The sequence below is a fragment of the Rhinolophus ferrumequinum genome, chromosome 15 (genome assembly GCF_004115265.2).
Source record: "Rhinolophus ferrumequinum isolate MPI-CBG mRhiFer1 chromosome 15, mRhiFer1_v1.p, whole genome shotgun sequence".
Taxonomy (NCBI): Eukaryota; Metazoa; Chordata; class Mammalia; order Chiroptera; family Rhinolophidae; genus Rhinolophus; species Rhinolophus ferrumequinum.
Window position 1 is genome coordinate 34,402,384 of NC_046298.1, and position 20,881 is coordinate 34,423,264.

Below are 20,881 nucleotides of genomic sequence, written 5' to 3' on the forward strand. Positions count from 1 at the left end.
GTTGAATATGTAAGTTACATCATTGGGAGTGAATCACAATAATGGATAATCTATTATCATGAACTGCAACTAGCGGAAAACAGTGACAGCAGCTATGGAAGGTGGATCATCTATGCATATCCATTTCACATTAAAAATAGTTTTGCTTTCAGCTCCCATTTTGAGGGCTGCTATACGAGCTTGTACTCCCCCCCAACTTCCACACCCATTTGCTGGAAACAGTGAGGCTTTTTGCACCCTGAAAGGGGTTGGTTGGGATATGGGACTTACAGTGCAAAAGCTGCAAAGGTGCTGGAGAGACAGACACAGTTGGTCACCTAGCTGTGTTCCTCTGCAGGTTGAGGTTCTGCACAGGTGACCTGGATTGCAATGCCCCTCCCTGGGTCCTCCCAGCCTAACGAGTCCATTTGGTGACTGCTGGTTTGCTGTTTAACTTGTTTTAGGATACAACCATGAGACTATGGAATATTGAAGCAATTGACCGAATTCCTTTGGTAATTGAGAACAAAAAGGCCCTGGGCCTCAAAGTGGAACAGGTTGGTATTGGGTAAAATTAAGCCCAACAAAGGCTTTCATTGGTTACCGCTACGAATTAATTTACTCTTTGAACAAACATTTATTGGGCAACTGGGGGTAAGACCATGAACGAACAGATTGAAATCCTTGCCCTGAGGGAGCTTTAGTTCCAAAAGGGGAGACAGACAATGAATAAAGAAATAAGACAAATAGGGAGTGAGTCACATGGGGATAAATAATTTGGAGAAAAATAACATAAGAAATGGGAAAGAAGTGCTGGAGATTACACTATTTTAAAGGGCGGTCAGGGTGGGTAGGTCTCACTGAGAAGGTGACATTTGGTCAAAGACTTGGAGGTGGTGGGGACGTGAGACGTGCAGGTGTTTGGGGGAACTTACCACAAGAGGAAATGGCCAGTGTGGAGACTGTCAGGCAGGAGTGCGTGGGGTGCGTGAGGGGGACTGGCAAGTGAGGCCGGAGGGAGCACCGGAGGACTGGCTGGGCACAGCTGGACACTGCGTGAGCTTCCTGTGCTCCGGCTGCAGACCCTCTGGCCACGCTCCCAGCGCCCTATTTCCCATAGAAGGGGCTCAGGTGCCTGTGTTTCTCTCGTGGAAATCTTGGTGGTAGAGCGGGCATGTCTTCTGCTTCACCAGGCGCAGCCAGGGCTGGCCGCAGAGGCTATTCTTGGGCAGTGGAGGCCTGTCCCTGCTGGGACCCCTGAGCAGGCACCTGGCTGCCACCTCGAGGGGCTGAGGCGTCTATGCTGGGCTGCCTTGAGTTTTCCTTCCCTTGGAATCCTGCAGGCTTGTCTCCTCTCCGAAGGTCCAGCTGGGAGCCACTGCTTCTGGGAACGACTCATTTGGGAACAGCACCATGGGGCAGGGAGGGGAGGGGTGGGGCCCACATGGGCCTCATTTTTGTGACCAGCGGGTCCTCATGGGCTTTGTGGCCATGTGGCCCTCACAGCCTGGAAACTGACTAGTGCTTGCCTATGTCCTCCCCTTGCCAGTGCGAGTTGCCTCCCTTGAGTCCGCCCTTCTGGGGTTGGGTCGTGGGTAATTATGCTGTAGAAGAAAGAAGTTTTAATAAAAGGGCTAGATTTCCTCAGAGGCCGGGTTTCCCAGAGGGCCTGCCCCTGGCAGGGTTTGCCTTGCCTCTCCTGCAGATCTTAGTGTCCTGCAGTGGGCCAGGGTGGTAAAGCACAGGGGCCTGGAGAGCCAGGGCAGGGGCATGCCACCTAACAGGCGCGTCCCAGGGGAACTTGCTGTGGTGGGAACCCCTGAGCGCACTCTGCCCACTGCCTGACAGCCCACCCGTGGTGTCGCTCACTTGTTTGTGGGAAGCAGAGTGGTGAGCGAGCTGTGCCACAGTACCCACTGTTCTCTGTGCTTTGGCCAGAAACAGGCTCAGAGATGGAGAAGGATGCACCTTCATCATCCAGTAAAAATCCCTGCTTTGTTCAGAAACCCTGCCTACTTGCTGCTCATGGTTCTGTAAACGTGCAGTGTCCCCAGGATGTCGGGGAGTTAGGATAGCCCCTCAGCCCCACAGTCGTGCTCTGCACAGAGCAGAGGATGGGGTTAGACACCCACCCCTTGTCCTCTCCACTGACAAGTGGCTTGTCACGCCTGCCCCCAGAACCCCCATGGCAGGGGACATGAGCTGGCAGTACCTGCATAGCTTTGGGGAGGAAGAGAGGGCGAAGCCTGTGCTCCTTCTCTCAGTGGCGCGCAATTTCCACCCCTGTAGGGGTGACACTCCACAGAGGAGAGGCAGCGCTCACCTTGATCTAGCCCATGGTGATTGGATCAGGTAGAAGAATTCTAACTGCCTGCCTTGGTCCCCTCTGACCAGGACCTCCTTTCTGCTCTTTTTATATATTTCATGTCAGTGTGAAGAATGTGACAGGCCTTTCTCCATCTACGAAAGTGACATCTTTTCTGAAACAGTCACCAAATGTGTGTTCTGCCGGATGGATGCAAAAGACGTGTCAGCAGAGGCCTCATCATCATTAGAAGAGAAGGATTAACTGGCAAGGCGGTGCAGCCTGGGGGAGGAGGACTGAAGGCCACTGGGCCCTTTGAGAGACTTCAGCACAGGCCACCTGTCATACATGTGTTAGGGCTCTGCAGGGACCTTTCTCTGAGGCACTTCCCTGGCCAGGTGGGCCTGTCAGACTGGGGCAGGGGCCAAGCCCTGGCTGGGCTCCTGTCACTGTGCTGCCGTCTCGGCAACACAGTGCCTTCATTGAACGGGACTGAATGCTTTGTTCTTAGTTTTCTGGCAGAATAAACCTAAATTCCATTGGAAAACAAGTGTGAATTCTAGAAGCATTTTTGCAATTCTAAAGCTTTATGTCCTACTGTTCATTCAGACACATTCTGGACTCCCATTCTGAACTCTGGAGTCGCCCTGTAAGGCAGCCCTTGGGGAATGGCTTGTGGAATGAAGAGGAAGATGTGTGGGGTCCCCTCTGTGGAGGAGACTGTACTGTGGCAAGGCACTGTGGGTGCCTCCCTGTCTAATGCTCCTAGATGGCCATCTGCCCAGAGCAGAGGAAGGTCTGGTTAGGCAGGCGAGTGGTGGACATTTCCATCCCAGAATGCTTAATGCTCTCCACCCAGACCTTTCCATTTCCAGCACGCCCATGTGTACGGACAGCCTTCATCCTACTTCCACAGTGTACAAGACAACATAAATCAGTTACATCAGGAGGGAAAGTTTCAGCTGACAACACGAAGGGCTCCCTTTTCCATTTGGTATTGCTCACATGATTCTCTCAAATATCATTAGTATGCCCCTTGGTCCGATTTAAAAACTTAATTGCAGGGCTGATTTATGGTCAATTGACTGGCATCCAATAATTCAGCCCAGGAACATCATCATCTGCTTGTCATTCTTTGGGCAGGTCCTGTGCTTGGTGACACCCCTCCTCAGTCACAACCCTGGTGACTGCTCAGACTGGAGCAGGCTGGTCAGTAGCTATTCATTTATTTACACGAATGACGCATGAATATGTCAAAACTTCACCCTCTCAGAAATTCACTCTCCTGGCGGAGAAGTCCTATTGCTCCTGGTCTCGTGTACTCGGCACATGAAGACAGCACGCGTGGGTATATTCTTCCCCACTGCTGCGGAGGATGGCTAGACTGCATACACAGAAACCTCGGTGGTTTCTTGTTTGTTTGCTATTACAAATAATACTGGAGTGAACCTTTTTGTGCATATATTTTTGCATTTCTGTGGATGAGCCTTTCCCACTCGAGGAACTGCTGAGTGACTAGATTAGCAGTGTTTGGTTTTGTTGTTGCGCAAAAGCCCCCTAAAGTGTTGGGACAAAGTGTCCGAGTGAGGAGACTGGGCAAGTGAGAAGCCTGGGTGGGCAGGGCCTTGCGTTGCAGCGGAATCCTCACCACGAATGGTGTTGGTGCTCCAAGGCCAGCAGCCCGGGCCCCTTGAAGCTCTCGGTCCCTCGGTGTCCCCGGACTCTTCCCCTCTCAGGGTCCGCCAAAGAAGCGGCCCAGTTGAAGTTATGGGTCAGGTCTCGACAGGCTGGCAGAGGAGCCCCTAGGATGGCAGGGCCGGCGACCCCGATGGTTAAGCGTGCGGTCGAGGTGGGCCGCCGATCTCCCAGGAGGAGGGCGCCAATGCTAGGGGTCCGACGCGTGGTCTCGGCTGGACTACCGCGGGGCGTGCGGCCCGCTTGTGCTCCGGAGTAAGGCGGCAGCCCGGCCGGGCAGCGGGGCGGGTATCTCCGGAACGCAAGGGGGCTTGGCCTCGCCGGCCAGCCTGGGGGACTTGCTGGCGCCAGCGCTGGAGGGCAGAAGGCCTGGGCCTTGCGCTAGCATCCGCCAAAACCAGGCGCCACCCCGGCTCCACGGCAGACGCGGACACCACAGGCACACAGAAGAGAACACGCCCCCCCCGGGCCCCGCCTACTGCGCCCGGCCTGAGCTTCCGACCTCCGCGTCCCGTAGCTCCGCCTCAGCGGCGCGTAAGAGCCGGGTCCTGCACCACGCAAGCCCTCGCCGCCGGCCAAGGTTGTGCGCATGTGTGCGACTGCTGGAGTGCATGGTAATGAGGCGCGGATTCGGGCGCTACCCGTGCGGGCGGCGCCGTGGCTTAGTTGGTTAAAGCGCCTGTCTAGTAAACAGGAGATCCTGGGTTCGAATCCCAGCGGTGCCTCAAGCGAGCGTCCCGGTTCACATTTTGCTCACGCCCAAATTTTGCTCTGCTCCCCTATTCCTCTCATTTTGGGAGTGTGAGGATGAGCCTGAGAAACCATTTTAGTCGGACCCCCTGCTTACAGTGGGGTGCGGCGCTCGTTCGCCCCAGAGTCCGCCCCGCGGGTCTTCCCGAGCCGCGGGCAGTCCTCGATGCCAGCACCTCCCTGAGGCAGCGCGGGACTCCCCCGTTACCGCCGGGCGCGAGGTGCGGGCCGTGGCGTCCACGGCCCGGGTGCGGGGTCGGGGTGCGAAGGCGGAGCCGCCATTCCCCCGCCGGGGCTTTGCGGAGGGCGAACCCGGGTCTGGTCCGCGGTCGTCTCCCGGACCCGGTGCCGAGCGCCTCCCACAGGCCTGCTAACTTTCTCCTCTCTCCAGCCCTGCGGTCGTTTGTCACCATTTCACAGATCGAAGACGAGCGAGCAGAGGATTGAATCCTGCCAGCGTGACCCCCAGGCTGATCAAGGCTTGAAAACTCCAGGGAGGGAACGCAACAGGACAGTTTCAGTGAGCTGCCGAAATTGCAGTAATGGCATCAGGCGGTGCTCCCAAGAGTTAAATTCACCTGCTGCAGAAGCACTTCCACTCTCTGCCTTTCCCGCGTTTCAGGGTTTATTGTCTGTTTTTTTCTCTTGTTCGGGGGTCCGTTCTTGTCCTTTGCACCTTGGTTGCTTTTGATCGACATTGCAAAGAAAAACTCATAGGGATACTCAGGCTTTGCAGTTCTGATAAGAGCATCAGCGATAAGTTTATTGATAACAGGTCTTGAGTCATTGTGGGGCTGGTATTTTTCTGGCACATCTTTACTACTAGCCTGAGGGATACCAGGTCAGTTTTGAGCGTTTACATATTAGATAGCCAAGGAGGAAATGTTTAATTTCTTTCCACAGTGTTTTTGTTTTCAGAGTATAAGTTTTGCATATTTTTTGTTAAATTTATCCCTAAGTATTTTCTTCTATTTGAGGTTATTTAAATGGAATTGTTTTCTTAATTGCATTTTCAGATTGTTCATTGCAAACATATAGAAATACAATTAATTTTGTATCTTAAGCTTACGAGTGTATCTTGCAACCTTGCTAAACTCGTTTATTAGTTCAAATAGGCTTTTTGTGAATTCCTTAGGATTTTCTGTGTTTAAGTCATGTGTTCTGTGAATAGTTTCATTTCTTTTTTTTCCATTCTGGGTGTTTTTTTTATTTCATTTTTGTGCCCAATTGCTTTGGCTAGAACCTGCAGTACAATATTAAATAGAAGTGGCGAGAGCACACATTTTTGTCTTTTTCCTGATCTTAGGAACATCAGTGTTTCAAACATAACGAAATCTGATGTTAGCTGTGGATTTTTCATAGATGCCTTTTATCAGGTTGAAGAATTCCCTTCTATTCCTATTTTGCTGAGTGTGTTTATTATGAAAGAGTGTTGGATTTTGTCAAATGCTTTTTCTTTATCTGTTGAGATAATTAAGTGGTTTTTGTTTTTTGTTCTGCTGATATGGTATTACATTAATTCATTTTCAGATGTTAAACCAACCTTGTATTCCTGGGTTAAATCTCATGTGCATGTGTTTTTAGCATAAATGATCAACATGTTCATTTTGGAAGTCTTTTCAGGTGGGTGCCCCTAGATTCCTTATAGTCTTGTTTACCACTCCCCAGCATTCCTGGCTTGGCTGTGGCTGTTACGTGAAGCAGAGGACACCCTCCCTTGCTGGTGGATATTTTGAGTGTCGGGTTTTCTCTGAATCTCACCACAATGGACAAAGCTGGGATGGCAGTGCCCTCACCGACAGGTTTCTCTGTGCACGTGAGTTTTTCCAAGGTGAAGTTGAGAGAGGATTGCTGAGTGTAGTAGTATGTACAGACCATATGGATTTCCCCCTCCTGGAGCTGTTCTGGAGTACCTACTTTTCCACACCCTGCCAGAACTGGAGCCTGCCAATATCAGGGACAGTTTTGTAAAATGTCATCTCATTATTATTTTAATCCATATTTCACTTGCCTACAAGTGGAGTTGGGCACCCTCCTATATGTTTGTTGGCCTTTTGCTTTCCTGTGAATTGCCTGTTCATATCCTTTGCTCAGTATTTCAGTTGTGTTGTTTGTTTTTCTTACTGATTTGTAGGTGGAATTTATATTAGAGAAGAATTATTTGCCTTTTATAGATATAATCCATATTATCTCTCAGTCTGTCATTTGCCTTTTGACTTTGTTACAGTCTTTTTTCATTTATTTGCATCATTTTTCAAGACCTTTGGTCAGTTTTCAGTGTTTTTAATCTCGGTCTTTTATGTTTCTTGCTGGGTTTATTTCTAGGTATGGTGAATGGGATAATTTTCCCATTAATTTTTAATTCCTACACTCCTGCTATATAGGAGTGCCCTTGTGGCTCTTTAAAGCACCCCTCTTGCGTGACTCTTTTAGTACTGCAGTAGTTTTAGACTTTTTTTTTTTTTTTGCAGATTCTGGGTTGTGCAAATTGGGATATTGAATGATACATTTAATCTTAAGGAAAAAAAGATTAGTTGGAAACTGGAAAAACATATCTGCAATACATATAAGTAACAAAATAGTTTTCAGCAGAGGAAGGGCCCAGTGGGTTTAGCAGAGCAGTGGAAAATACCTCATTTTATCGAATTGAAAAGCCACTCTTTAGTATTTCTCCAAGAGAAATGAAAACAATACCCACAAGAGGACTTGTACACAAATGTTCACAGATGCTCTAAATACAATAGCCCAAACTGGGACCAGCCCAGGTGTCCATCACAGGAGATAGATAAACTGTGGCATGTCCAAATACACAGCAATGAAAAGGAATGGACTTCTGATGCTCACACCAACCTGAATGAAACGTCACATTGTGCAGTTCAGAGTTTATGATTCCATGTATATGAAACTTGAGGAAATGCCAATGAATCTATAGGTACAGGTCAGTGTTAGTAGAGGGGCTGACTGAGAAGGGGCACAGAAGAAATTTTTGGGGTGATGGAAATGTTTTATCTCTTGGTAGGGGTGTGGGTATGTATTTTTCAAAACTTATTTAATCGTACACTTAAGATCTAGGCATTTCACTGCATGAAAGTTAATCTCAGTTAAAATATTAAAACAATAAAAGTCATGTTGACAGCAATCTGGATCTTCACCCCAGTCTGCCCACCCCCAGCTCCATGCAGATTTAATTCTTCTTGCCCATTGCCTGTGCCCTCATAGCAGGGTTCTGCCAAGTCATCTGTGTGTCCTCTGTGGCAGCCCTAGAATCACCCTCTTCCCCAATGTTCCTGGTTAGAGAACAGTATTTAGAAATCAAGTTCTGGGAGCTGGGTGTGCTCATTGCTCTGGGGTGTCACTGCTTCTGGGTCCCCTCAGCAGACAGAGCTGGGGAATTTTACATATGTATTTTAAACATGCATATATAGATATATATATATCTGTCTATCTTTGTACTTACTTAAATAAATGAATTCATACTGATATTTCATACTCCAGTACAGCAGCACAGTATTCATTCTAGCATTCCCCCCTTGCTTTTTGTGCACCTTCTTTCTCAGTCAATGAAAAACCTGCCTCTCTCATTACTTATAATAATTTACTTATTTGATTAAGTCTACTATACATATAAAATGATTTCATGATTCATAGCCACTAGAGCACAGTTTCTGTACAGCTCTTTTGTCTTTAGTCAAAACACTGTATCAGCTCCTTTTTTCCATACCAGTTTCAGAGTGGTTAAGCCATCCATTTGTAAACAGTTAGATTCATTTGTCACAGTGTGCATTCCATCTTGGATTCCTTTGACGTCCTGGGTGATTTCTAAAAATTTTCGTACAGTTAAATTCACTCTTTGTGGTGTACAGATCTATAAATTTTTGACACATTACATGGACTGATTTTGAAATACTGAACCAGCCTTGCATTCCTGGGATAAACTCCATTTAGTTGTGATGTATTATCCTTTTAAGATATTGCTGGATTAAATCTGCTAGTATTTTGTTGAGGAATTTTGCATCTATGTCCACATGGTCTATTGGTCTATAGTCTTCTTTTCTTATAAAGTCTTTCTCTGGTTTTAGTATCAGGATAAATCTGCCCTCATATAGTGAGTTGAGAAGTTTTGCTCCTGTTTTATCTTCCTAAAAAATGTTGTGTCAAGTTGATACAATTTCTTCCTTAATTGTTTGGTAGAATTCACCAATGAAAACATCTGGGCATAAAGCTTTCTTTGTTGGAAGGTTTTCATTACAAATTCAATTTCTTAGCACTATTCACTTTATGCATTTCTTCTTGAGTGAGCTTTGGTAGCTTCTTATAAAGTTAAACATACATTTACCATGCAATTCAGCAATCTCACTCCTATGTATTTACCCAAGTGAATTGAAAACTTATGTTCACACCAAAACCTTTTAATTCAGAAGTTCATAGCAAGGTGCAGGACATACTACAGAAATATCTGGGAATAATCTCTATTAAGTGCCAAGTCCCAGGACTTCAAGACCAGACAATTCTAGCCCCTTGACCACAGCTAGACACCTGACCCAGGATGGCCTACACAGAAGAGCACCTGGTCAGGCTTGGCCAATCAGAGCTCTGTTGTTGAATCTGGAACTTAGGTGGCTCGCCTATAATGTGCAGACCTAGCTGCTGTGGATGATGGTTGGTTGTGGGAGTGAGGCACCATGTTTTCTGCCATGTGGTTGCAGGAAACAGAAAAGGCTGGGGCAGAGAATAGACCAGGCACAAGGAGAGAGGCTGGGACGAGAGACTCAGACCACATAGTTTGCTCCAGGTTTCTCTGTGCATTTCTGTCCTGAGCTCTGGGACATACCCCATGCCAGAGTCCCTTAGGAAAAGTTTAGTCAGATTTCCATGACTTGCAGCAGAAAGCGTTCTAATGCTCAAATGTCTCTCCTTGGACAAGTTGTGTGTTCTTCTAGAAAGGAGAGTTTTTCCATATTACCTGTCCCTCAGCTGGCCTCCTCCTCCTTAGTCTAAGTGGTAGGCCACTGTGGCCAACCCACGCCCTGCTGCCCCTCACTTGTACATTTCCTAAAGTGAGGGAAATCCACTCTGACTTACTGAATGCAGGACTTTTCATGGAGAGGGTGCTCAAAGGACAGCCAGAACAAGGGTGTTGTAAGAAGGGACACCAAGCCTTGCCTAAGATCATCTGAAGTTTTGGCTGAGATACATCAAAGAGTGACAATGACAGTGGGGATAATGATTTGAGATTTTTGTCTTCCAAGTAGCGGAAAACAAACTTGTTGTCTTGAAGGCATTACAGTGTTCTTGAGAGCTGTAATTATTATTGCTTATTATTACTTATTATTATAAGTAGTCACTCTTGTTATAATAGGCTTGACTGAGCACAGTAGTTTTGGGTGTGTCAGTGTTCTTCCTGCCTCCCAAATGTGACTACTTCATGGCTACCTGTGGCCACACTTTAGGTCGAATCAAATTAGACTTTGGCTCTTGCTGACAAAATTCAGGACACTGGAGTTGTTTTCTCCTTTTCATTAATATAAATTAAAAAAAAAAAAGAACATTATGTCTTGATTTTCTAAGTGGCATAGAATGGTATTTAAATAAATAGTTGAATGAACTTTTTTGGGGGATGGATGTATCTGATGCTCATTCTCTGGGGGAAAAAACATTACATCCTTGTTTTTTGCAAAATTTTCTTTGCTGATGATGGATTCAAGGGCAAGAAAGTCTGCCCTTAGGATCTTGGTGACCTTGAACTTGGTTAACTTGAACTTGGCCTCAGCTGCCTGAGAGAATGTACATTCATATTTCCAGTGCTAGACAACCTGCTGTTTTAAATTTGTTATTTGAGATTTAGGAGCTGGAAGGAGACCTCTGAGCTTTTGGTGCTGACGACTTCAGCTACCATGATGCTAATGAGCCATATTGAAAAAAACATATCCCGGAAGGCTGCTAAAGGAGGAATTTCGAAGCACATTCATTCTGTGGACAAACGTGCCCTTCGGAAAGGCTCAAGGAGGCCCAGTTTTACTTGGTCTTGTTCCTGAGGGTAGTACACATACCTCTTTATTTCTGAATATTTTATTTCCTTGAAAAAAATTGCAAAAGGTGGGACCAGGCAGTTCATGAAGGGAGAAAGGCAAATGGCCCATAAACATGAAAAGATGTTCAATCAAATAAATGCAGACTGAAGCAATGAGATTGTTTCCCGCTAGCCACGTGAGAAACGATTCTATAAAGGCTGACGGTAAACCCCAGAGTTGCTGAGAAAAGGGGCACTTTTTATGCCCCACCTTCTAGGTGCAAATCTGGCAGCGAGCTTCAGTGTTTAAACTGCTCCCTGTGGCTCAGGAAGCAGACCTCCAGGCACTCATTCTAAAGAGCCGACTGGATCCCTCTGTGTGGACGAAGACTGAGGCCATTTACTGAAGATTGCTTAGGAGGGAGTCTAGAAACCACCGCATGTCCACAAGCACGGATGCGACCGACAAATGCCACGCACGGCTCTCCCTGGAGAGTGGGGCAGGTGCTTAGAATGAGGGTACAGAACTTCATGTGTGAATGTGGAGACATGGTGTAGATGTATTGCCAAAAAAAAAAAAAGTGACAAAACTTGCTTATTGTGATTCCATTTCTGTTTAAAGTCTGTTATGTGTGTTTAAACAAGTAGTCAGGCCGGTCACAAAAGGACAAATACTGCATAATTCTGCTTAGATGAGGTATTAGAATGGTCAAATTCATATAGACAGAAAGGAGAACGGTGGGTGCCAGGGGGCGGGGTAGGGGGGTGGGGAGTTAGTGTCTAATGGAGACAGAGTTTCAGTTTGGGAAAATGAAAAATGTTCTGGAGATGGGTGGTGGTGATGGTTATACAACAATGTGAATGGACTTAGTGCCACTGAATTGTGCACTTAAATGGTTAAAATGATCGATTTTATGTTATCCATATTTTAACACAATAAAAAAGAAAAAAAAGGCAGCTGGAAGGGTATTTGCCAAAATGAATAACAGTGTTATTCTCTGTGTGATTTGTCTTTGTTTTGTTTACAATGAGCATACATTCCTTTTATATTTTGTGAGCCCATCTTGGCCAGCCAGTGAGCTTGGACTCATTGAATAGCTCTGTTTCCATTTAACATTTAAAATGTTATTAGGTAGACCTAGAACCTGTCCCCACACTCTCCCTCAGGTCTTGCTCTTTGCCAAATTTTCCCTTAGAAGAAAATGTGTCATTCTTCCCGCCCCCTTCCCCTTCCCCCCCACCCCAAACTTCCCCACAAGAATGGCTGAGGGGACAGACCGGGCTTGGGGCCTGCCACATGGCCTCAGAGACTATCACTCTCAGTCCCTGCAGCCTGCTCTTACACACAGCGGGCACCACCATCTGTTCTCGCCAGCAGGGGGCTTTGCCGGAGAGGGAGAGGACAGGGAAGCAGTTGATGGAACCTACAGCAGTAAAGCTGGCAGAACACAGGGCGGTCCTAAGGACCAGCAGCCAATCTCCTTGCCCCCCCCCCCTTCCTGTCCCCAATTCCCACCCCTAACCTCCCTGCTCTGGAACCAGGGCCTGAGAGAGGTGGTGATTGGCTGGTCTTGGTCACGAACCTGTCCCCTCTTGTAGGGAGCGGGCTAGAGAGTGTCGATTCATAGCCTCTCCAGACTTCTTGCAATGGAAAGGGGCAGAGCATCCAGGAAACCTAGGTATGAGGCCAGGAAGGGAGAACCGGCTAATCCCGTCACCTCTCTGCTCAGCAGTTATCTTCCAGAGCTTGGGACCTTTTCACAAGCTGTTCCATCTGTCTCCAAACCTTTGCCTGATTAGCTCTTTGTTATTTACTTCTCAGCTTGAAGGCTACCTGTGCAGGCTTTGGCCACCCTGGGGCATCTCTCTGCCCGGCCACCTGAGATACCCTCTACCCTGATCCCATATTTTCTTTTCTCTACCGTGTTTCCCCAAAAATAAGACCTAGCCAGACAATCAGCTCTAATGTGTCTTTTGGAGCAAAAATTAATATAAGACCCAGTCTTATTTTACTATCATATAAGACTGGGTCTATAATATAAAATATAATATAATATAATATAATATAATATAGTATAATATAATTAATATAATATAATATAATATAATATAATATAATATAATATAATATAATACCAGGTCTTATTTTACTATAAGACCAGGTCTTAAATAATATAATATAATATATGACCAGGTCTTATTTAATTTTTACTCCAAAAGATGCATTAGAGCTGATTGTCCGGCTAGGTCTTATTTTCAGGGAAACAGGGTGGTGCACTTATCTTCACCTCAGGGTGTTGTGCTCATTTACTTATCTGCATGTTTAGAGTCACCTCTCTGTTAGTCCTTGTATTAGTCAGATAGAGCTGCCATAACAAAATACCACAGATGGGGAGGCCTAAACAACAGCCTCTCACAGTTGGAGGCTGAAAGTCCAAGATCAAAGGGTCAGCAGGTGTGGTTTCTCCAGAGACCTCTCTCCTTGGCTTGCAGATGGCTGCCTTCTTACTATGTCCTCATGTGGCCCTTTCCTCTGTGTGCTCACATATCTCTGTCCAAATTTCCTATAAGAACACCAGTCAGATTGGATTAAGGCCCATCCTAATGACCTCACTCTAACCTAATTAGCTCCTTATAGACCATATCCCTAAACACAGTCATACTCTGAGGCACTGGGGGTTAGAGCTTCAACATACAATTTTGGAAGGACACAATTCATCCTATAACAGTCCCCAAGCAGAGCCCTGGTCCTCTTCTCCATCGTTGTATTAACTAAGTCTTAAATGTTGTGTGGTGCACAATGAAGGGTCATATATATTTGGAGTATAAAAGAGAGAGAGGAAGGGAGAGGGAGAGATAGGAATGAGGGAATGAGAGAAGAGGGAAGGAAGGAAGGAAGGAAAGAAAGAAGGAAGGAAGGGAAGGAAGGGGAGAGAGAGAAAAAAGAGAGAGAGAGAGAGCGAGCGAGAGAGACAGAGAGAGAGAGAGAAAGAGAAAAGAAAAAGGAAGAAAGGAAGGAAGGAAGAAGGAAGAAAAAGGAAGGAAGAAAGAGAAAAGAAAAAAGGAAAGAAAGAAAAACGGAAGAGAAAGGAAGGAAGGAGGAAGGAAGAAAAGGAAGGAAGTAAAGAAAAAAGAAAGGAAAAGAAAGAGAAAGAAAAGAAAAGAAAGAAAAAGAGAAAGAAAGACAAAGGAAAAAGGAAGAAAGAAAGATGAAAGAGAAAGAAAGACAGGGTACCGTGGAGGTACCATCTGACAGGTGTGCCACCTTGGTGACGTGCTATCTCCCATAGCCTCTGAGGCTGAGCGCGGGTGACAATGAGCCTGTAGTTGAAAGAGGATCACGGTGATGCATCATCATAGGCAAGAGCCCAGGGTCCATTGCTCTGGGGTAGGGGAATTGGACAGATGTTTATGAAGGCATTTGGACACAGTATTTGTTATCTCCTGCTGCATGACAAAGTACCGCAAAGCTTACTGGCTTTGCGGTAATTGTATTATCTCATGGTTTCTGTGGGTCAGAATTCTGCTTGGCTGAGAGCCTCTGCTGCAAAGTCTCTCATGAGGTTGCAATCAAGGGGCTGCAGTCTCTTCTGAAGGTTCCACTGGGGCTGATTCTCTTCCAAGTTCACGCAATGACTATTGGTGGGATGCAGTGATCAATAGTGGTGGGTGGAGGCCTCCCTCACTCTTTGCCTTGTGGGACTGTCCACGAGACAGCTCACAGCATGGCTTCCCTTAGAGTGCACAAGTACGCCGGAGAGGACACCCCAAGGTGGAGGCCATGATTTTTTCTAAACTAATCTTGGAAGTGACATCCATCACTTTTGTTATTTACAGAAGAAAGTAGATGCAGCCCACACTCGGGGCAGGGAGTACACAAGAGCATGGCTGCCAGGAATCTGGGATCACTGGGGACCACTGAGGACCGCAAATACCCTGATGCCAACCTAAGGGGAAAACCCCAGTTGTACATCCGTCATGACTCAGAAACCACCACATATGTCAGCATCACTGGCAACAGCAAAACACTGAGACAGTCTGAAAGCATGCGTAAGTGGTGGCATTCTCTATACACTAGAATAATATTACAAAAAACGTCGACAAGAATTCTGTTAGTTTGTGTCTTTTGCGAAGCAGACACACTGATGGGATTAGATCTGCTAAATATTTATTGGGGAAAATGCCTGAATAATAAACAGAGGGAAACCGAGAAAGGGGGTCTGGCCTGCAGGCCTGAGGCAGTCATGACCCTGTGAAGGAGGGATGGGTAGGAAGAGGTTTGCACTGCAGCACAATTTCAAGAAAGGTTTGGCCAGGCTGTTGGGGCATCCTTGCTCGTTAGAGGAGTCCCACATCTCACCGCAGTGGGCTGGCATTAGTCCCTCTGCCATGCTCAGGGGCTGGCTGACTGAGAGCAGCATACAGGAAGCATGGCCTGGGAGCCATGCATTTTATGGTTGCCAGATGACTAAACTAGTTCTCTACATATCTGTGTGGTTACATCTTGAAGACATCATGTTGGGTGAAAAAAGCAAGTTGCCAGAGGATACAAACAATATGTTACCGCTTATGTAAAAGTTTAAAATACACAAAACAACATGATACATTCATCATGGGTACATAGTATATAGTACAAGTATAAAAAACGAGCAAGAGGAAGTATGCACACGGGACCCAGGCTGGGATAGGGAGGGAAGAAAATGGGGTGGGCAGGATTCCCTCTAGGTGAAGGCCAATTCTAAGGGACGCTGGGTGGCACTCCTGTCCCACAGGCTGTGATTTATGGAATGAGAGGTTAGAGACACGATGAAAGAACATTTTCCGTAGGCAGCTCGAGCCATGCTGTCATCTGCTTCAACTGCAGCCAGTCAACACCTGCTGATCACCTACTACATAGGTGTGAGCAGAGCTGCCCTGGATGATGGGATGGCAAAGGCATATTGACAGCTCTAAGAAGGGGCTGACAGCCTAAGGACACAGACAGCCATGAAAATGAGCCTGTAAATTACATACGAGAGGACGATGTGAGCAGCCCCAGAAGCCTGTTCAAGCTATAGAAGTAGCAGTGAGGTGATGGCTGGTATTTTATAAGGCACTGTTGTAAGTGCCTTACAGGTATGAATGCTTTTAGTTCTTAGTGAAATAGGTACTGTATGCCCCTATTTACAGACGAGGAAGCCAAGGTTCATAAAAGTTAGGAAAGCTGCTCACATGGGGAATGAGTCAGGGGCGGGGCCGGGCTGAAACCTTGGCAGGTTGATCCCAGAGTCTCTGAGCGTCATCATGCCCGTCTTCCTGCTTGTGGGAAGCTCGGGGTGGCTTCCAGTGGGAGCAAGATGATCTAGATCAAGGCTGTCACATCTTGCAGGAAATGCACTGAACCACAGTGCAAGGACATTGTTCTCTCCTCAATTCCCCTCCAGTATTTCTCAGGTGATTGAGGAGGAAGTCCCTGTTTAGATGCTAGTATGGCCTGAATGCTCTAGATTACTTACTAATATCCCAGGTGGAGATTGAGAGAGAGAGAGAGAGAAAGAGAGAGAGAGAGAGACAGAGAGAGAGAGAGAGACAGAGAGGCGGGGATGACAGAGAGGCGGAGACAGAGAGAGAGAGAGACAGAGAGGCGGAGACAGAGAGAGAGAGAGACAGAGAGGCGGGGATGCAGGCAACAAAATATACAATGTTTTGTTTTGGTTATGCCTATTTATATATTTATGGTTACCTTTTGATGGCTAGAGATCTGGATTTACATTCAAGGTAATGAAATAAAATTTCCTTTTGAAGTAGGAATACTTAAAATAAAAATGAGTTAATTTAAGTACAGCCATTAAGTCCATAATACAAATGTTTGCTCTCCACCGTGGTGGAGGAAGGGCCCTTTGAGCCATATGAGTGAGTAGCTTAGCCCTACTGCCTTTTGTGTTTCCCTGGGAATCCTTCCTACTGTGTTTCCCCGAAAATAAGACTTAGCCGGCTCTAATGCGTCTTTTGGAGCAAAAATTAATATGACATGGTATTATATTATATTATATTATATTATATTATATTATATTATATTATATTATATTATATTATATTATATTATATTATATTATATTACCCGGTCTTGTCTTATATTAATTTTTGCTCCAAAAGACGCATCAGAGCTAATTGTCTGGCTAGGTCTTATTTTCGGGGAAACATGGTAGGAGCGGCCTCACTAGGAGTCACCTTAGCTGCTTTCATCTCTCGCGCGCTCCTTGGGATGTGAGGGCTTGTCCAGACATCTTTCCTAATCTATGCCTCCCACCATGGGTTTCCCTGTTCTGCACGTGTGCTTCTGGGCTCAGACCCTCTCAACCTGTCACCTTTGTTTCTGTGGCAGCAACAAGGTGAAAGAACACACCTTATCTATTCACCCACCTCAGGCTTCCGATGTGCTTTGGCCTATTAATAATTTAGTGAGGTAGAATGAATTGGATTGACTCCCCCAAATCAATATACAAATGATTATTGTTTCGGGGCACTTCTGATGGCCTCAGCAAGGCCGAGGGGAGCTTTTTGATTGAAAATTGGAACTGCACTCATCACTCAGAATCACTGTGGAGAGGGTTATGTAAACCAAAGCGGTGACCGGGTGTTAATATTTTTATGGCAATAAAAGCCCCTTCTTTTTTTGAACGGTGCTTTTACGACATACTTACTGTCATTGTTCCAGGCCTATAATTTTAAAATTACTGCTCGATACTGAAGGGGGAATGGTTTTACTGCCACTGGTCTATTAAAGTTGTAAGAACCAGCAGGAGCTTGGAAATTGTCTATGGATAGATGTGTTTGGCCACACGAGCCTGTCAACACAGATGTGCCTGCAGGTGTGGCTGGATTAGTGGGTGGTGACAGCGAGGGGGTGGTGTGTGTGCCTGGGTCTCTCACTTTGCTTTGAGCATTGCTCCCCACTCCCACCCCCCACGCTGGCAGACCAAAGCTCAAGGAGGACAGGGAGACCAGAAAGCCACACTAAACCTAGGCAGCAACCCAGATGGGCTGCCTCACCCCACAGAGCTCAGGTGGAAATGTGGCAATCGTGAATTTTGCTAGTTTATGTTTATTGTGGTAAAATACACATAACACTACATGTACCATTTTAACTATTTTTTAAGTGTGTGGTTCAGTGGCATTAAGTACATTCACGTTGTTGTGCAACCATTACCACCATCCATCTCCAGGACTGTTTCATTTTCCCAAACTAAAGCTGTACATATAGAGGGTGCAAAAAAAAATGTAGACAATTTTTAAGGAAGGAAAAAACTGTATTAAAATTGTAATACAACGAATGCCGCTAGCATTCATTTGATTAACGCCGTTTTCTGAGTGAATGTCATACTACACATTGCCACCGTAATTCAATTCAACTTCGAAAAGTAATACATAGATAACATCTCTTAAAATGTGTACATTGTTTTGGCACCCCTGGTATTAATCAATAACTTCCCAATCACCCTTCCCTCCAGCCCCAGGCGCCCACCCTTTTACATTCTGTCTCTATGAATTTGACGGCTCTAGATACCTCATATATGAAATCACACAGTCTTTATCTTTTTGTGACTGGCTTATTTCATGTAACATAATGTCCTCAAGGTTCAACCATGTTGTAGCTGAATTTTCTTCCTTTTCAGAGCTGAATAATATTCCACTGTATATGTATACCACATTTTGCTTTTCCATTCATCTGTCAATGGACACTTGGATTGCTTCTACCTTTTGGTTACTGTGAATAGTGCTGCTATGAACATGGGTATATAAGTAGCTTCTGCTTTTAAATCTTTTGGGTATGTATCCAAAGTAGAATTGTTGGGTCATATATTAGTTCTATGTTTAACCTTCTGAGAAACTGCTAAACTGTTTTCCGCAGCAGTTGCACCATTTTATGTTCCCATCAGCAATGCACAAGGGTTTTTACTTCTCCACATTCTTGCCAATACTTGTTATTTTCTCTCTCTCTTTCTCTCCCTCTCCCTAATAGCCATCCTAATGAATGTAAAGTGGTTATCTCATTGTGGTTTTGGTATTTTTAGTATTTTTAATTTAAATAAACCTTAAGTCGCTTTCTCTAAAGCTATTTTTCCTTTTTACCTCCTTTCCTGTCCTTCCATCATCTTATTTCAAAGTTGTACAACATTAGCTGCCATTCGGAAATCCCATTGTCATACGTTTTCATGTTAATTTCTACTTACATGACTGAGATTTTAAAACATTATTTGAGAAACATGAATTTTAATGTATATGAGAGCAAAATAATCTTTTCAAGATGCTATCCTGTGAGGCTATCCTGCTGGGGTCCCAGAAGGAATCTTATAAAGCATCGAAGGATGGGATCTCTCTAAGGAGAAACTGGAGAGATCACAGAGACAGACAGAGCTATCGTCCTACCACTGGCTCGAGTGAGTAGCTGGCCTTGGGTGCTTGGAGTGTTTCTCTCCAAGGGAACCCTGGGTCCTGGGAGTCAGTCAGTATATCCACATGCTGGAGGAGATATTCGTAGGGCTGAGAACACCTCTCCAAATGCACCCCAGCTCTGTCTCTTGGCTGTTGTCCTGGCACAACAGAGAAAAAGTAGAAATTAGCTCTGGGAAGAGTGGCAACATTCTGAAAGCAGAAGGAGTTGGGTGGTGGTGAGGGGGTTTGGGGAGAGTGGTAGGCAGGGGTCACAAAACTAAGGTTAAAAGCTTTGAAGTCTGTTCTGGAGCATTTTCTGCAGGGGACATGATCCACATTGCACGTTAAAAATGGGAGATGTTGATTGGGAGGCAGGGGACCATGTAGGAGGCTTCTGCAGAGGTCCGAGAGAGAGGAGACGGTGGCTGGGACCAGGGAGGTGGCCGTGGTGATGGAGAGAAGTAGGCAAATGAGAGACACATGTGGGGACTAGCTATTAGGACTTAGAGATGGGTGACGTGGGGGATTGGAGTAGAGGTTATTGACTCAGTGAGTAATGTGGCCATGAACTGAGCTGGGTACAACAGGGAAGGTGCAGACTGTGGAGTGGGAGGTGTCTGGTCTAGAGTTCAGCAGGACAATGAAGGGTTTGCCCTCCTGGGAGGCACCTGCACTAAACCTGGATCAGATGGTTGTAAGACACTGTTTCAGTTTTACTTGCCAAAGCCACTTTTGGCCTTTGGTCCTCAAACACATTCTAACTATTTCAAATCAAGAAAGACAATTACCATCCAACTCCGCATTTTCTATGTAGTATCCAGCAACCAGCTGGATTAGAGTGGGCTTAAGTTTGCATCTGCATGCGGACGAATGACGGAGGGGGTTGGGGAGACCTCTCCAGTGGCAGTGGTTTCCTCCGTATCCCATGATGGCCTCAGGGTGGCAATGGCAGTGACCCCGTAGTTCTGAACAGGGATTTATATGGGACACCTCTGTGCCCTTTCCCTTTCCCCTTTGTTTGCCCCTTCTCCTCATTCCTAGAAGAGATTGGAGAAGGCCTCAGGGCCCATAATCTGCATCTCATGAGACACACATGAGTGACCGTATCTTTGTTTCTTCCTAACTAGGAAGGCCAGCTTCCCACCTGATCCCCTGCTGGACCCCTCTGTCCTGCTGCTCCCTCATGTGGCCCAGACGGTCTACACATTCTCAAGGTCTATTATTTGCGTCACACTCTTTCCAGTACTAAAATCTACTTGGAAGATTTTGGGTTGTGAGGGATAGAAATCTCCTGGATACAGCTCAAGCTGACATAGAATGTTTGTTTAAAAGTTGCAGAGGTGGAAGGGATCAGGTAACTTCAGCTAGGGTGTCGAGTGCTGGAGCAGACACTGGGCTGCCAGGAAAATTTCTAGAAGTGGTGAGATGGGTTGTGAGGAGAGGACTGCCTAGCAAAACCCCTGCCTGGGGCGGTAGCCTCTAGAGGGCACTAGACCACCGTGGGATTAAATCAGAAATGGGGTGCCAGTCATTCTCAATATGGGCAGGGTCTAAGTTTGTGCCCCAAAAACCAGCCAGGTAGGGCGACTGACAGACCCACACACGCACCTTCAGTGGCAAGATGCTGAAGGTTTCAAACCATGTTTTAAAAAATCAAAATAAATGCAAAAAAATCCATGATGAACAAATTATCAAAAATGTAAATAAAGATAGGTTGTCGTTTGTTT

At 46.0% G+C, this 20,881-nt stretch overlaps 1 protein-coding gene and 1 non-coding gene across 2 annotated transcripts in view; both read left to right on the forward strand.

The window, feature by feature from the left end:
- WDR88 (WD repeat domain 88) overlaps window positions 1-2,548 on the forward strand; it is a 33,729-nt gene extending 31,181 nt beyond the window's left edge. Inside the window, exons 10-11 of the mRNA XM_033129231.1 lie at window positions 444-536; window positions 2,411-2,548. Of these exons, the coding sequence (XP_032985122.1) occupies window positions 444-536; window positions 2,411-2,548 (231 nt within the window). The remainder of the gene's footprint in view (window positions 1-443; window positions 537-2,410) is intronic.
- Window positions 2,549-4,630: 2,082 nt separating this feature from the next.
- Window positions 4,631-4,704, forward strand: TRNAT-AGU (transfer RNA threonine (anticodon AGU)). Its single transcript has one exon. It is a non-coding gene; the product is annotated as a tRNA-Thr (tRNA).
- The last annotated feature ends 16,177 nt before the right edge of the window (window positions 4,705-20,881 follow it).